This window comes from Vicia villosa, linkage group LG2, assembly GCF_029867415.1.
Source record: "Vicia villosa cultivar HV-30 ecotype Madison, WI linkage group LG2, Vvil1.0, whole genome shotgun sequence".
NCBI lineage: Eukaryota > Viridiplantae > Streptophyta > Magnoliopsida > Fabales > Fabaceae > Vicia > Vicia villosa.
In genome coordinates this window covers 8,774,285-8,792,004 of record NC_081181.1, presented here as the reverse complement: position 1 = coordinate 8,792,004, position 17,720 = coordinate 8,774,285, and the positions used below count along the sequence as shown (strand labels likewise).

At 33.5% G+C, this 17,720-nt stretch overlaps 2 protein-coding genes across 2 annotated transcripts; one reads left to right on the top strand and one right to left on the bottom strand.

Moving 5' to 3' along the window:
• Positions 1-381: 381 nt before the first annotated feature.
• On the top strand, positions 382-4,663 carry LOC131649045 (chalcone--flavanone isomerase 1B-1-like). The gene is made up of 4 exons (XM_058918792.1): positions 382-487; positions 632-790; positions 3,798-4,021; positions 4,115-4,663. Exons 1-4 carry the CDS (start codon positions 382-384, stop codon positions 4,298-4,300), a joined length of 675 nt encoding a protein of 224 aa, XP_058774775.1. The 3' UTR covers positions 4,301-4,663.
• On the bottom strand, positions 4,463-6,568 carry LOC131649044 (chalcone--flavanone isomerase 2). Its single transcript, XM_058918791.1, has 3 exons — positions 6,184-6,568; positions 4,918-5,147; positions 4,463-4,840 (listed from the first exon to the last, which is right to left on the bottom strand). The coding sequence occupies exons 1-3, from the start codon at positions 6,443-6,445 to the stop codon at positions 4,658-4,660; spliced, it is 675 nt and encodes a 224-aa protein (XP_058774774.1). The 5' UTR covers positions 6,446-6,568; the 3' UTR covers positions 4,463-4,657.
• Between the last annotated feature and the right edge of the window lie 11,152 nt (positions 6,569-17,720).

The window sequence follows — 17,720 nt, the reverse complement described above, 5'->3', positions numbered from 1 at the left end:
AAATTATGGAGAAGAAAAAAAAGATTAACACATAATCTCGACCATTTATTTTAAAATCTAATGGTTCAGATTCATTCTCATGTTCTCATATAAAAATGTCATTCTCATATGATACGCTATATATATATATATATATATATATATATATATATATATATATATATATATATATATATATATATATATATATATATATATATATATATATATATATATATATATATATAATAATTGAGGGATTATATATTAAGCAGATTTTTCAGGCTGCTGTCAATAATTTATACTCATAATTCTTGTATATAAACACTACTCATTCAGTATGAAATCTCAAACTTAAAACTAAAACACTTGAAAAACCACCGCTAGAACAAAGGTGTAGCTATGGCGACAGCATCATCTATCACTGGAGTGACTGTGGATCATGTTGAATTTCCGGCACTGTTGACATCTCCGACCACCACCAAGATTTATTTCCTCGCTGGCGCAGGTTTTTTTCATTATATTTTTTTGATCATTTTGTTATTATATTATTATATTAATTGCAACTGATACATTTTCTAGATGGCGATATAATGAGAAATTTAGTATACTTGTAGTCTAAAAGTATTAGGTGTTATTGTTGTTATTGTAGGAGTGAGAGGTTTATACATTGATGGAGAGTTTGTGAAGTTCACTACTATAGGAGTTTATTTGGAAGAGGAAGGTGTAGCATCACTCATTCCTAAGTGGAAGGGAAAGACTCCAGATGAACTCATTGAATCTCTTGATTTCTATAGAGACATCATCAAAGGTAACTTAAGTGGAAATAATTATTAAGCTTAATCGGAAATGTTAACCAGTGTCCTAAAGATACTCTTTAAGTGTTTAAAATGGTAAAAAAAATTAAAAATATGTGTATTTAATTTATTGTAAAAAAAGTATATATCCATTTCACTGTTAATTTATGGTTAAAATTCCTTAAATAATTCCATCCTTTTGCAAGTTTGAAACGACGATACGATTTAAAAATTTGAATATAATAATATTATTTATTTACTTATTATTGTTATTAACTTTTATATATTAAATAAACTCTACTTATATAAAAATGAATTATGGATAAATTTTTATATTTATCTAAATTTATTATTTCTTAATATTCTGTTCTATAATATTTGTTACATTTTAATATAATTTTATGTATTAAATAAACTCTACATATATAAAAATGAATTGTGCATCATTTCAAAATATCAATGTTAGTATATATTCTCTATTTATATTTATAATAATAGAAGTGCACAAATGGATAGAGTAATAAGGATAGTATAGTTAGTTTTTTAATATATGTGAAATGAATTATGGATAAGTCTTTTACACTTATCTAAATTTATTATCTTTTAATATGTGCCTATTTTGCTCCATGATATTGATCACATCTTTTATAAAAAAAATGTCCCACACTAGTGATCAATTTTAATTTTTTTAATATAGTTTTGATTGTTTATTTTTAATTATATCATCTAACTAATGTTATATGCATCATTTCAAAATTTTAAAGTTGGTACTCTTTATTTTATATTTATGATAATAGAAGCGCGCAAATAAAAATAGTAATAAAATAATTGAGTAATTTTTCTTTCATTTTTTTTTAATTTATATGAAATGATAGATGTTTTTTCAATAAAAATTTATGGTACTTTACTCATTTAGTAGAATAATTAACTTTAAAATTTTAAAATCATAATATAAAATAAGAAATATCTAACGAGTGTATTTATGCAATACTGATTAAGAGAATAAAAAAATAAGTTAAACACTATTTAAGAAATTAAAAAATTAAAAAGACGAATTTTTTATTTAAAAAAATATATTTAATGTATTGAAAAAAAAATAATTAACTTTTTTATAATAAGATGACCCATATAATCCATATAAAAAATACGTTTTAACATACTATATCTTAAAAAAGATTTGATCAAACTTAAAATAAGAGATGTAATAGATCACATTTAAAACTTTAATTCTTTTAATCTATATTTGATCTATTTAAACAAAATGATATTCCCACCATTAAATGCAATTATGAAACAAAAGATCATGTCTAATTAAAGCTTAAAATACAATAAAAAAGTAAGAGCAATAATTGATGGGTAATGCTAACTTGTGCCCCAAGGGCACATGTTAAGAAAATATAAATGGAATGTTTGTATTGAAAAAGTAAATTAATAAATTAACTATGAACTTTTAATCAAATCAATACACAATTTTCAAACACAAAGTTTCTATATCCAACACAAACATTCCATTTATAGATTTCTAAACATGTGCCCTTGGGGCACAAGTTAGCATTACCCATAATTGATTAGCTTTAATAATTGATTAGCTTTGAGTGCGACACCGAACACATATAAAGCAAATTCTTATTTTTAGTCTCTATAAAAATTTTATGTAGTCTCTATAAATTTCAAGTATTTTTTAAAATTTTTAAAATAATTTAATTATTCTTTAATTTGTAAATTTTTAATAATTTTATTTATATATATTTAGATTAATGTAAATGGTTTATATACTAAATTTTATAATTTTTTAAAATGAGAAAAATTAAATATAAATTTTTTGAAGGAAAAAATTTACATACCATTTTTTAAGTGTGGTTTATGATAATTGTCAATGAAAATATGACAAGTATACTTTAACATCATTTAAAGAGTGAATATATAAAAAAAATTGCATGTGAAAGAGAAAATTATATATTTTTCATATTTTTAGTGAAAAACAGTACAAAACACATCTAAGGAATTGTATCTAAGTATTTTCCTTTTTCAAAATTTCAAAAGATAATGATAAAAATAATTTTATATTATTTTAAACATATCAGCAAACTAATGATTCAAAAATAAACATTAGTTTAACAGCAAAGACTAAAACTACGTGCACAATAATTCTCTAGGAAACAAAATATGACATTATTTTATAACGATCAAAAATAAAATTTCATAATTTTATAGAGAAAAAAATATATATTTAATTCTAAATTATAAAAAATTATATAATCATCCATCCATCACCTTGAGTACAAACTTATATACTATATTGAGCTTTTGTTTGATTCTCGTGTGAAAATAATTAATTTTAAATAAATTAAATTTTTAAATAAAAATTTTAAATAAATTAAATTTTTAAAATTTATTTGGGTTAGCTAAAGTATGTATGTCCGGATAAATTTCTGAATACGAAATTTAAACTCATTTAAATTTTTTAAATTATAAATTTTAATTTGAAGTATTTAAAGTATACTCAATTTTGAAAACGCATAACTAATTGTACTCTGAAAAAAATTAAACGAACTCAACACCTTGAATCAATTTTAGATACTACCTTGAAACAATTTAGATACTACAAACTTAAAACTAAACATTAAACATTGAATTATTCTTCTTCCTTTGACAAACAAGTGGATTATAGTTATTTTTGACAAAATCGTTTTAAGTTTACGGGCACTATGTTGAAATTAATCACAAATTAAGTGTGACAAATCAAATAAAGACTGTATTGTATTATAATTTAACTATGACAAATAATTTGAGACTTTTTTAAGTTTTAAACTGTCAAATTATTCTTCTTCCTATTAACAAAAAATAGTAGATTATAGTTATTTTTGACAAAAAAACCGTTTTAAGTTTTCGTACACCATGTTGAGGTTAATCACAATTTAAGTGTAAAAAATCAAATAGAAATTCTATTTGAGAATGGTTTGTTTAAGAATCGTCTTGCACGCGCAATTAAGGATATTTTTGAATGGTTTGTTTAATTAGGTCCCTTTGAGAAACTGATTAGAAGCATAAAGTTGAGAACACTATCAGGTCCTGAATATGTGAGAAAAGTGTCGGAAAATTGCATAATCCATATAGAATCTGATGGATTATATGGTAAGGAAGAAGAAAAAGCCATTCAAGAGTTAAGAGAAGCTTTCAAGGATCAAAATTTTCCACCAGGGTCTGCTGCTTTTTTCAGACAATCACCAAAGGGAACTTTAGCGGTTAGTATAACAAAATTAGTCACTAATATTTATTATTACTTTTAACTCTTTCAATCAACACATTTTAATAACTTATCTACAAATTCATCACAGCTTAGTTTCTCCAAAGATGTGACAATACCTGAACATGAGCATACAGTTGTTCACAATAAGCCGGTTTCGGAGGCGGTCTTGGAGAGTATGATCGGCAAAATTCCGGTTTCGCCTGAGTTGAAAGAGAGTTTGGCTACAAGGTTCTATGAGTTTTTGAAGAATGACAACTTCAAAATTGGAAACTGAGAATTGTTAGCAGTTGTCTATGATCATCAAGACAAAGTTCATAATCTTTGAATAATCCATGTGACATCTATATGTCATAGGTTTAATGTTATTTTCTTTTCAAATAAATTGTCTTGTCTCTGCATTTTGTGTACTTTTATGCCATTATTTGAAATAATTGGCTTAATAAAATTATAGAATGTTGCATTTCTTACCTTAATTTTTTTAACTAATATTACAACTTCAAACAAATACAATACATTCTTGATTATTACACTAAATAAGTCTTTAAGAGATAATATAAAAGTGGACCTAAGATATAATTTGGGCTTGGTCTTTATTGCAGAACAGACATTCATCTTCTGTTTGGTGATATAATCAGTTTTTAGCATCACCAGCTCCTTTGAATACCTCAGATAATCTGGAAGCCAAACTCTGTTTTGCTGCAGGGGAGACGCCGTGCGCGCCTATCATCGACTCAAGCACGGCTTGTGAAAGTAGTTTATTCTCTATAACTGCAGACTCGACCTCAGGAATGGATCCATCTTTCGAGAAACTTATCTGTTTTCAATTAAAAAATAATAAGGAACTGTGCAGAACATGCAATGAATTAGATTTTAGATTTTGGCGGTCCTAACCGATAATGATCCTGATCCTTTGGGTGATACAGTGAAGAGAATAGAGGAGCCTGGTGGGAATGTTTCGTCTTTGAAAATAGAAACGAACTTGTCAATTGCTTTGCCTTCTTCTTCGGTGTAAATTCCAAGTGATTTCCAAATGGCTACACAGTTTTCTGAAACTTTCTCGGAGTATTGTTGCCCCGTCAACGGCAAGATCATTGTCACCTGCATAAACTTCTCGAATGGACCTGCAACAAATAAGACAGATTCAAAGTATAACTTAGCAGTTAGCACGCAACAAACTAAAGATAACTAATTTAACATAAGTTCATTTAAATCAATAAAACTTGTTTTGGAAAAGAGACATGAAGAGGTTTTTGCAAAACTCTGATGAACTAACAACTTCCTTTAGCCCAGTCGCATAGTACTAGCAACATCATGACGATTTCATGAAAAGACTCTCGACAACATTGAGCATACAAACTAGTGTGACTAATATTGCATCTAATAAGAGATGATACTTATGTTCAAGGATGAAAATGCAACTAACCCTTCTTGTGTAAACATGATTTTGAGATGTTTGTTTTTTCTAAAGTAGAACTGACTCTGCCTCCATAATTGATTCTACTTAAAATTACGATTTGTAGCTTTTGAGTATAAACTGATTTTTACACTTAAACTTCATGTGTAAGTCACTTTTGCATAAATTTATCCAAACATAAATCACTTTACATTCAACTCACTTCTAGTCAAAATTGATTTTACATAATCAATTCACTCAAAATCAATTTTCTTCGCTGCAGAACCAAACATGTCCGACCTAACTTAAAGTTTGAATCAACTATGGCGAGAGTAACTAAACACGCTACTTAAATTCAATTTTAGACATCCGAAATCAATTTTTCAGGCTCCAAACATAGGCTAATCCTAATGTTAGCGTCTTGTTATTTTGAAGCTTCTCAAGTTAGTTTTCTATCACCATAAAAGGGAGCTTCCTCTGGCTAAATGAAAATGAATAATTTTCAGCTATTCCGTAAGATCAATAATCAACTTAACTAAGCTTTTGCAACATTAATGCTTATACATAAGCTCTTTCTATAAAAAAAAAAAAACACACACACACACAAAGTGAAACTATACTTTTTAATTTTAAAAAGTCAACCTTTTCCATACAAATAATTAAGTGCTTTTTTATAAGCCATTATAGAAATAAGCTAAAATCACTTCATAAACCCTAACCCCTAAATCAATGCAAACAGCTCAGAGAGAAAGTAGAAGGTGTACCTGTAACAATATCCCTGAAGAAGGGAACAGTTTCCGTCAACTCATGACTATCCTTCCCCTTCCATTTCTCAGCAAGAAAAGGAACAGCAATACCTTGCAAATAAACAGCAATAGCGGTAAACTTGACGAATTTGTCTTGAATCTGAAGACCTCTCTCTCCGGCACCGGCGAGGAAGAAGGTGTGATCGGATCCCGGAGGTTTGACGGTGGGAGGGAACTGGTAGTTCTCGATCTCCAAAGCGGTTACCGACGGAGTTGCCATTGGTAGTTAGTTATAGAAAATAATGATGAGATAATTGCAATGCGGTTTGTTGTGTTGTGAATTGTGATGTGATGGTGGGTTGTAATATATAGAAAATGAGGTGGTGGGTGGTAGGTATGGGAATGGAGAAGAATTGGAAGTGATGAATGGCGGGTACACGTACACCCAACGCGCCTAATGTACCTAAACAAAGCTCCTACCTACCTACCATTTTATGGCTTAGCCTTCAATATTTGAAGACTTTTCATTTTAGTTTTAAGATATTTTTTTAGTCAACTATACAACGAATACTAGAGCATGCTATGCTACCAAAGTCTCTGCAATACTATATGGAATCGTCTCTTCGGACGGGTTCTAATGTCAGTTGGACCGAATTTATTAGATATATATTGGCATATAAATACAATGATATTTTTTAAAAAAAAATAGGAGGTATTAGAAGAAATTTCGAAGTTATATTAAGAATTAATAGAAAATGGCAAAAAAAAAAAACCGGTTAAACCAGGTTTATCAAATACATGCATTGTTGGGAAAATGAGCTGTATCATAAAAATAAGATAAAAATATAGTTGTGATGAAATTTTTAGAAAACTTAGTAAATAATTTATTGAAATAGTAAATAAGATAAAACTATAATTGTTATGAAATTGGTATTAAACTTAGTAAACTTATAAAGAATTAAATAATTATAAAGAAAATGGTATAAAAAAGTTAAAATCGGAAATAATATAAACTTATTGAAACGAAATTATACCCTTTAATATTTTTTCCAGCTTGAAAAACGTAGTCACGGTTTTGGAAAATCCACCGGTGAAGAGGAAACCGTTTCATTTTCTTTCTTCATTGATCGAAGTGATATTGGAGAAGTTGAATCCGATTTTGTTGGAAAAGGATTCACCGAAGATTCATCCCTGCTTCTACAAGCTACACCATGGAAGGAGACTCACTCAACCAATCGCCACCTACAATCAACACGGCCCTTTCAAGGTAAGATTTTCTTCCGTTGTTGGTGTTATCCACTGCATGCCTCGTTTGGGAAGCAGGATTCACTGTTTACTCCGATTAGGGTTTGTGAATATCGTCGTTGAAATTCTGGCGTAACAGATCCAGATGTCGTGAAAGATGTTGAGACATGTGATCTGTCAAGAAACATCAGCAAGGTATATGCACCGAATTATGTCAAACTGAAAAGTAAATGACACCAGAAATTGTTAACCCAGTTCGATGAAATCACACCTACTCTAGGGGCATACCAAGCCAGGAATGAAGTGCACTATCAACAGTATTAATTCGGAGCTAAACTAATCCCAAGCTTATAACCCCTCACTTAATCCCTACCCAATGACCCTTCTACCTAGGTCCTCCCTAGATATGGAATATCTCCATCCCACTTCTGATCATCGCAATGATGTTGTACAATTCTCCAGTCCCAGCAGCTGTAGAAACGACTCAATATCCAACCCATTCTAATCCCAAAGATAAAACGGTTTGGAAGACATACTTCCATGACAATCCCTAGCCAAGAACCTTGATTATGACCACGAACCTGGAGTTACTTCAAAGCTTCCTCCAAGAACAATACTCCTCTTGCCTACAGGCTTCGAGGATCATATAGGTAACCTTCCCACAAGCCGGGAGGTTTACCTTAACAAACCCTAAAGATTACATCTTTTCTACTAGGTGGTTGTCTTCTTTTTCTAGGTTACAAGGTCTTCTATTTATAACCTATACCCAACTGAACTTGGGTCTTCAATCACAACATATTTGCTGATCAAAGATGAGGATGCCATTATCAGTTACAAATATTTTCGTTATGTAGACCTGAAGATGCTTCCCATGAAATGAAAAACCCTGGGAAACGCACCCGAAGCTTCATTCTGAAGCAAATGTTGGAGGAGTTAGCCCGTGTGAATAATGAAAGCAGAGAGGCAATGGAAGAAATATAGGCATCGAAGGTGAAAACCGAACCTGGGCTGGAGGATGAAGAACCGTCAGGAAAGGCTAAAGGTGTTTTGATTGGTGAAGATTGTGTAAGAGGGAGTGCGAAAGGGAAGGGGAAACGAAATGCTCCAGTCATTGCTGGTGGTGCTGGAAGCAAAAGTTATCATGCATCAATTTACCGATCATCTTTTCGATCATCTGAATCCCGAAGGTATTTTTGTTTTGGTTTTTACTAATATGAACATGTATTTTACCATAAAAAAATCTTGTTGAATAGGTACCAAGTAGGATACTAAGCATTATGTATTTAATTGGACTCTGTTATGATATACTTAATTCCTGGAATCGTAGTCTGGATGAGGTCACAACAAACGTGATGAAGGACAAGCAATTTGTGGAGAAAGGAAAGAAGAAAGTTCAGGACGGTGAAGATAGTTTGAATCTAAAGAGTCAATGTGTGGTTATTAGTGAGAAAAAGAAAGGGAAACTTAAAAGAGTAGGTCACCGCGAAGGTGATGTTGGATGCAGCGACAAACTGAAGGGTAAGAACGTAGCGTATTCGGATGCCCCTGATGTTCAAAGAGATGACTGTGAATACATAACTATATCATCCGACAGTGAACGATAAAGCTTGTGTCTACAGGAATTGTATTGAAATAACTCAAGTCGAAATTTAGTTACTTATTTAAAGACGGTGTTGATTGTTTTTTTGTTGAAATTTCAGGGTGTATACTCCTATCATTGTGGGACAATGCCTTCGACTGTTCAATTTTGAATGGTTATGTATTTTCATCAACAATGCCTTTATTCGGAAGAAAAGCTTCAAAGGTGGCATTAAGCAACAACTGCAATAACCAAAAAGGTCCAGCGAAAAGTTAAGAAAACCCAGTCTTGAAGTCTTTGATGAAGTCCACTGATTCGCCAAGACTTTCGTAGAGATACTCTAGGATTAGTTGGCTCAAGTTCAACTTTTTCCAGCATTAAGTTGATTGGCCATACAAAGATACCTTTTGGCTACCTGAAGGGACCTGGAATAGAAGACGCACCTCAAAAGCCAGAGTGCCAAGAATGCAATGTGCTCTTCGTCTGATACTTCATCATTCGTTTTGTCATGATGTTTTATAGTGAATACGGTATAGGTGGCTTTAATCTCCCTAAGCTGTATGGTATCGATATCCATATAATTGGGGTCAAAGACTTCCCCTGTTGGTCGCAGCCCTGTGATAGCAACTATGTCGAAAAGAGTTGGGATAATCATCCCACATGGGAGATGGAAAGTATTATTGGAAGCATCCCAGAAATAGATAGATGCTACTAACATGGTTTGGTTGTATTCTAAATCTATTTTTGATAATTGGATTAAATCATAAATCCCTAATTCTTTCCAAAACGGAGCCTTTTTGGCTTCAACTTTAGCTAACCAAGCGTAATAAAGCTCAGGATCTTTTGATAGAGGGATTGCCCTAAAATCCTTAAGAATTTTAGTCATGTATTCTAACCTAATTTTCTCTGGGACTGCAGAAGCTTCAGTCGAAGCGCCTTTCATGGGGGTATTTTCAGCAAGGAGTGGTTTACCCTCTTTATCTATCTTGTTTTTACTAACTCAAGGCCTGGTCTTATAGTAAACAGGAAAAATTTATTTTGAAGAGGATTGTCACGATCAGGTAGAGGGCCCATGAAGGCATGAGTTTTTTCTGAACGAAGGAAAGGGATAATTACCTAGGAAGCATACATAGCCCGAGTTTCTTCCAGATTTGACTCTGGAATGTATTGCTGATTTCCCACTTGTGTAGGGCGTTGGAGTTGATGGACAGGTTGAAGAGCGTCTATTGCTTCCGTTGTCGGGTTTTAAAAAGTGGAAGACGCCATGGATGAATGGCTTCAGAAATAGAGTTGGAATAAAAAGGGTTTTTTTACGTTTGGATATGTTAAGAAACGAAGGTGAATGAAGAAGAAAATACTCTAAACATTGAAGTCCTTGTATTTAAAGGTTTAGTAAAAACCTTTCAAATCTCTATTTTATTATTTAATTAGTGGAGTTAATGAGACACGCGTCAGCAGTTGATTTATTTTTCTGACGGTCAAACAATTATTAGCCTTACTCCTAGTATCTAGGAACAATAATCATGAATAGTGTTAAAGACGTGGGAACACACGTCCTGAAGGGACGTTTTTGAAAATGACAAGACGTCTTTGAAAGAAAGGTCATAAATGATTGTGACGTTATTCAGAGTCTTGGAACTCAAAAGGTTGCGAGGAGATCAAAATCTCATAATGTCAAGAAATGCCTATTTCTATTAATTGTCCGAAACAGGCATTTATTGGGGGCAATTTGTTAGCTGGAGATTTCGAATAATGTATATATTCTTCGAAGATGTATGTTTCGGAGAAAGAATGGCTTTGAATAGCTATTTTTTGAGAATGTTATATATAATGAAGGTTCCTAAATAGAAGCTGAATCGAGATATACAGTCTTCGAAGCCTTGAGTAATCTTCGAAATACAAAGGTTGTTGAGACTTAAGGTATTTTAATACATTCTCACGAAAGACACGTTGTCACAGATCGAATAAGGTTAAGCGGGAAGATTTGAAATTCGAAAGGTTTCGTTTGAATCAAGGAGGACAGGTGGAGCCCCAGGGATTCAAAGCGCATGCATACGAGCAACGTGGCGTTTCGTTAGTGTAGGACCGTTAGGGTCGAATTAGTATAAATAAGGGTCTTAGTAGTAGGATCCAGGGTGTTCATTTTGTACAAATTACTCACAAATCACTCAAGTGTCAAGCGTTAGAGAAAGAGTTTTCGCTGAGAAATGTACGTGTAACACCAACACCTTATATATATGTTTTTCTTTCTATTATAAGATCAAAGTATCTTTAATTTCCTTTACTTTCTTGTCAAGTATTTTTATATTCGCAGTTTAATTTCCTTTACATTCTCGTCAAAGTTTATTTATGATTATTGTCTAACTAATTTATGTTTCTTTACATTTTTACTTAGTTTCATTTCGTAGTCATCCATAGAGTTATACCATCACATTATAAAAGATACTAAAACCAAGAGAAGTATGAACCAAGACATCATAAAATACAACTTTTCGACACATGTCCTAGGATCAATCTAGTCGATCCTGCAAGTAACCAAAGTATATTCATAGTTTTGAGGACTAGCGGTTGTTTACCGGAAATCATCGTAAACACTTGCGCATTATTTTTTTTACTCTTTGGTGATATACTAAAAATTATCCTTAACTCGACCCTTCTTCCAAAACCATGGGCATTATCACCATGATCCTCTGTTCCAATCGCTTCTACCAATATGGCATGACGTTAAGGTACCATCATTTGATATTTTACCCATCAAACCCTACAACACAAATAAAAGTTCATCTTTACCAAATTGAATTAATTAAAATAATTAATGTTTAAAAAAGTATTTAGTTACAATCTTTTCAAAAAACTTTGCATGTAGCCTCTGAAAGGTAAAAACTTCAGAAAATTTCTTTACCCACCTCCTATCCTTCTTGGTCACCTCTGGCGAATTTACGAAAATACCCGTCGTTTCAGAAGTTTATTTTCGAAAACGGACTTTTATTGGAAAAAAGGTGTTTTCGAAAATGAATCTCTGAAAAGTTGAATATTTTAATGAAAAATATTGATTTCGGAGATGCATCTCCAAAATAGTGTTAATTTTCAGAAAATTGGTGAATTCTGAAGTTCATCTCCGAATTCACCCCCCTTAGAGGAATTCGGAAATGAACTTCCGAAATAAGGTCTGGACAGAAGAAAAATAACAAACAATAACGATTCGCTTTATTTAATCGGATGAAGATTACATCGATCATAATACATAAGATTAAAGTTACATATTGTTAAACACGGGTAGGTGAGGATGAGTCAACATTTTGATAACGTCGGCCACCGATCTTTGAAGTTTCGCGTCCAATTCGATCGGACCCTTCGAAGAAAATCGGTCGAACGTTGTCCACAAAACCGCTAAATCTTCGTCGTTCTTGATCTCAAAAGGTGTGAATTCAATGCCTCCCTCGTTGTTATGCGATGGCGAGCGGTACTCGAGCTTGACAACCTTTTGATTTTCGGGATATTGCAATAGCATGTGGAGCTACGTTATCAACTCCGCAAACGGCGTGTCGCGCGAGAAGCGAAATTGGAACGGCAACGGGTAGCCGGTGGTGAAGTAGACGACTTCTAGGTGGGGGTAGGTTTGTGTCATTTGTGTTTTGTGGTGTGAAGAGGATGAAGAAGAATGTGTTGTATTTATAGACTTATTGGAGCAATGATGGCCCAACAAACCTTATCCGGCCTCAGTGGACTTTTCGGAAATGAACTTCCGAAAATTGGAGGCAGACTAGTGTTTTGTGTAAAAAATACAAAAGGAATTCAAAATACACATAAATTAGCCAATGATGACATAAAACATAATTATATTATATATGTATTGAATCGGTCCGATTTTACATGATTATCAACAATGCATACAAAAATGGTCATTACAAACAAAAAACGACCCAGAACAAACTAAAATTCACCGAACCAATCGGTGGATCCTAAGTCCAAAATAGGTACGTTCTTCGACCGCTCTCTATTTTGCTCGCGCTCCTGGCTCATCATTTCTTCAAACTCCGCCATTCTTGAAACGAACGGATCCGGCCAAGTCTCCGCCTCATTTGAATGATGTGCCGTCCATTGACAAGAAGTAGCCGGTATAGGACACCCCGGTTTCAAAAACACTTGGACGAAGTGCCGCGATCGTAGATACCCGATGCATATGATGCAGCTCGATGCGTCCAACGGAGGTCGACTATGAAGTGGAAAGAAAGTCTCACTTAGTCCAAACCTCGTCAAATCGACGCACACCATATCATATGCACTTGCTATTAGATGACCCATTTCGGGGAATGACATCCATTTCGAAACAGGAGCGATACCGGTAAGTGATTGAACAAGTGCATCATGAATTTTCGCAAACTTTTCTTGATTTTCATATAGTCGGCCGTAGATGTCCCGATACGAAGTCAACTCCGCAATGAGTTCCCGTTGGACTAAAGTGTGATTATTTTCCCCTTTACCGAGCAAACCTGCAACGGCCCGATATCCACAATTGCCGTCGCCTCCAACATCAACGATGTTATCGATATATTTGTGCATAAAAAGTGGCATCTCATCAATGTAGACAATCGGTGATTTTTTGATCGGCGGTGTGCGAGGTCGCTTCAAAATACTGGCTCCTTTGTTACCACTACACTTGGACTTCGGTGTCGGTGAATCCGGGAATGATGCATCAACATGTTCAAAGTAGGAAGGAGATCGTTTTGTTGACGTGTCTTCTTGTGTAACTTTGGACTTTTTCGGCGCGCCTTTCATTTTAACCGGTTGAGATGGCGGTTTCAAATTGGTGGTCTCCAGAAATGCAATTTTTCGCAATTGTTCTTTTATGTGCATTTTCGTGGTGTCATCCGCTTTAGCAAACTTCTCCATTATCACTTCCAACTCGTCGGAGATGGTGATTTTGGAGTCATTTTCTTTCGGCGGGTCAAAATCATCAAAACGAAGTTTCTTCCAATGGTCGGCTACCTCATCCATGCGTATTGGTGAATTCAACTTCTTCTTTTATGAAAGTATACAAGCACATGGAAGGCCGTATGTATTTCTAATGGTACACCCACATAAAGAACTATCCGGCCCCGTGGTCTTCGACCTCTTCGCTTCATGAAACAAAAAATTCAAACCCGTTCGGGATATGTTGTAAATCAATTGGGAGAATAAAATTTGGCCCTTATACCGGTGTTCCATAACCGTCTTGCTCCGACCGAACGATGTTTGAATTTCATTGTGTTGATTTTCAAGCATTTGGTTCACGGTGTCCCATCCCCGACACGAATCTCCCTTACTATCACCCAACCACCTCTTGAAGACCGCATGTGCGGATTCAACTCGGTTAGTCGTGGTGCAACCAAGATGTCTAACTCCATTTGTCCAAGCGCACATGACTTTTTCTCTTACTTTGTCAAGAATGGTGGATTCGACGTAATGACAAAAAGTCTTAATGGAACCACACAAAGACCTAAAGTGTACCAATTTCTCGGTATACACCTCTTCAGAGTATGCATCTAAAATTTCTCTCCATGCCACCATTATCCTCTCAACCACAACACCGGCTTTGATAACTTTACCGTTTTCATCCGACCTATCTTTTGTCCCAACTGCGGGTTTCAACTTACTTCTCACGTTGCAAGTTATGTGATACCGACAAAGTAACGCGGTCGATGTCGGGAAGACGGTATCAACCGCATTCATCAAAGCGTTGTGTAACACCCCATAAATTTCTTTATTTAATTTAATTAATTTTTAGTTAAATATTATAATTAATTGAATTAATTGGGAAATATGGATTGATGAGGCTAATGGGTCAGTGTCGCAAGTAGCAATTGGGGGGTGTGTCAGTTGCGAAGCCTTTTTCTAAAATAAGGTTATATTTTTCATAAAATAGAAAAGAGGAAAATTTTGTGAAAAGAGAACCAAAAAGGAGAAGAGAAGGCTGAACGTGAAATTGGGAGAAGAGCAAGTGCGAAGAGCAAGAGCATCCAAGAATTCGACATCGAGGTAAGGTGGAGTCTTCTCATTAACCTCTATTATGAGTTGTATGAATGATTCAATAAAGTTTGTATGTTAGGATTCTGAATTGGATTGTATGTCGGGTTTGGGGTTTTAGGGTTTATAGAACTTTGGTTCGATTTATGTTGTGAATGATGATTAGTGTTGAATAATGATGTTAAGCATGATTAGAAGTATGTGTAAATGTGCAAATTGTGTTGTATGTGTGGTTCATTTTCTGAAATTCGTACTGGTATGATTTTGAGGGCATTTGGGATGTATAGAATGTTGTTTTCTGCAGGTTGGGGTTTCTGAAATCGCCGGTTGGCGCCGCGTGCATAGGGTTGGCGCCGCGAACTTGTTGGCTGTTAAGTGCCAAATTGTAGTTATTTTGTGTATGTAAATAGTGGCACTTATCGATGCTTTTTGTTAATACCATTTGAATAATCCCCCGTTTTTGTGTAATTACGTGTACTTTACGAATACTTGTATTTTCATACACTTTTATACCGTTTGATAGTTTTGTTGTATTTTTGTAGGTATTCTTGCATTTTCGGAGCCTTGAGGAATAAAGTGTCGAAGACATGGCTGCAAGAGCAAGAGGAAATAATTCTGCTGTTCTGGTGCAGGGCGCTACGCGCGCTGGAGGGCGCGTCGCGCGCTCTTTCGTTTTGTTTGGTTAACTGACTAAACAAGTTGAACTCGTTTTGTAAAAATTATTTAGCCATAAGTTTGTTCAATTGGTCCATGTAGATATATGCTAGTAAAAGTAGTTGATCGAAGATTAGTAAAAATAATTTGTTCGTTTTACTTGCACTATGTAAATTATACACTAAACCTTAAACTATATATCCCCAATCGTTAGATTGGGTTAATTACCGATAATACCATGACTCATTACTCTACATTTGATGGAGTGCTAGTGTTTCATTCATGGGGTGTTGCTAACTAATTTGTCTAGACTTAGAGCCTCATTAGCCGAGCTAGTTATACCATTTTTCCAAATGAGTTGGACTTGTCTGGTTTCCAAGTGGAAAAGCTGGTAAGAGTTTATTATTGGTTCTATTTTCCTATCGGTCTCTTGAGTTCTATTAGATGTGTTACATCTTCCCTCTATGTTGTCTTCATAATGTGTTGATTTTCTTTAGTTTTGGGTGTTCCTTGCTTGTGTTGTGTAGCTTACTCAAGTTATCTTTCTTGAGATCAAGTTGTTGAACCAAGTGTGAAAGGTTGCTTAGTCTTGTGCTTAGCGGGGTAGAGTGATCATTTAAAATATAAAATCACTAAGGCAATCATACACAAACAGTTAAAGAGAAAAAACTTTTAAAAATGTGTCTGATTTCATAAAACTGTGTCTGATTACAGCATGGTAAGTGATCTGTTAATAGACAAGAAAATCTTTTAATTGATTAAACACATAGTTATTGTATCTTAAAAGCTTTTAAATGATTATGGTTAATCTATTAAATAATCAAGGTAGGTTCCTGAGCATGAAATTTTTGTTCTATCGTTAGAGTTACTGCATTGGCCATTTACATTTACAATAGTCGCAGATTCATAAACTTGATTAGACTGTATTCATTGTTTCTAGAAGCTGAAAGGAATTGACAGAAATAACAGAAGAAAATTATCATGAGCATTCTCTCATTGTGAGTATTTGCAAATTACTGAAACAAAAAACAAAAAATAGCACAGAACTACAATGAATGTACATAAAGATTTTTACATCTTCTTCGTTTCAAGACCTTCAATTCCTTCTATGAACAAGAAATTAAAGAACACAAAGCAGGAACAAGAAAGAAAGATATCAACCTCTATGAATATACATAACCAAACGCCTTCAATTTCTTTTATGATTGTGATTAATGAGTTCAACGATCAATTCCTTCTGCCTTTCTTTCATCTCCTTTAACTTTTCTTGCAGTATCTTCATATCTTCTATCTGCTTCTTCAATCCTTTCACCCCAAAAACAGGTCTGGTTGAATTAATATAAAGTCTCAGTGCTCCTATTTTTGTTTCAACATTGATGCAATCAAACGATAGCTTTGAGAGTTCTATCGTGTTGGACTCTTTCTTGTTCTCCATTTTTTCTTTCTTCTTTCTTCTCACCTGAATTCACTCTCTCACTTAATCTAGACAAAATTGCATTGATAGAACAAAATACACGCTCACACTATTATATATATAGACTAATCCAAGTAACCGTGTAGGTTAATTAATTGGTATAATACTTACACTAATCCAAATAAATACTATATTTATTTATTAAATTTAATTAATATTATTATTATTATTATTATTATATATATATATATATATATATATATATATATATATATATATATATATATATATATATATATATATATATATATTCAATTCTTAATTAGAATGATTGTGGTTATATAAAAAATGACACATAATTCGAGGAAACCCTTTGTCCGAAAGTATGAGGTCTATGAAAGAGAGTTAGATATTTGCTTAATCTTTAGGCATCAAGAAACATTCTTGGTGAGTAAAAAATGTTGAACTTGAGAAAGACATAAGTTTCGAGAAAGTCTTTTTAAAGAATAGTTGATTTATCACATAGAGGATATGATATCATCTCTAATTCATAGGCATCAACAAAAGCCCTCAACTCAGGGCCGATTCATTAATGTATGCTCGAGAAGGACATGCGACTCAAGTAATCCCTCAGGCCGACATGTTAACACCTCATAA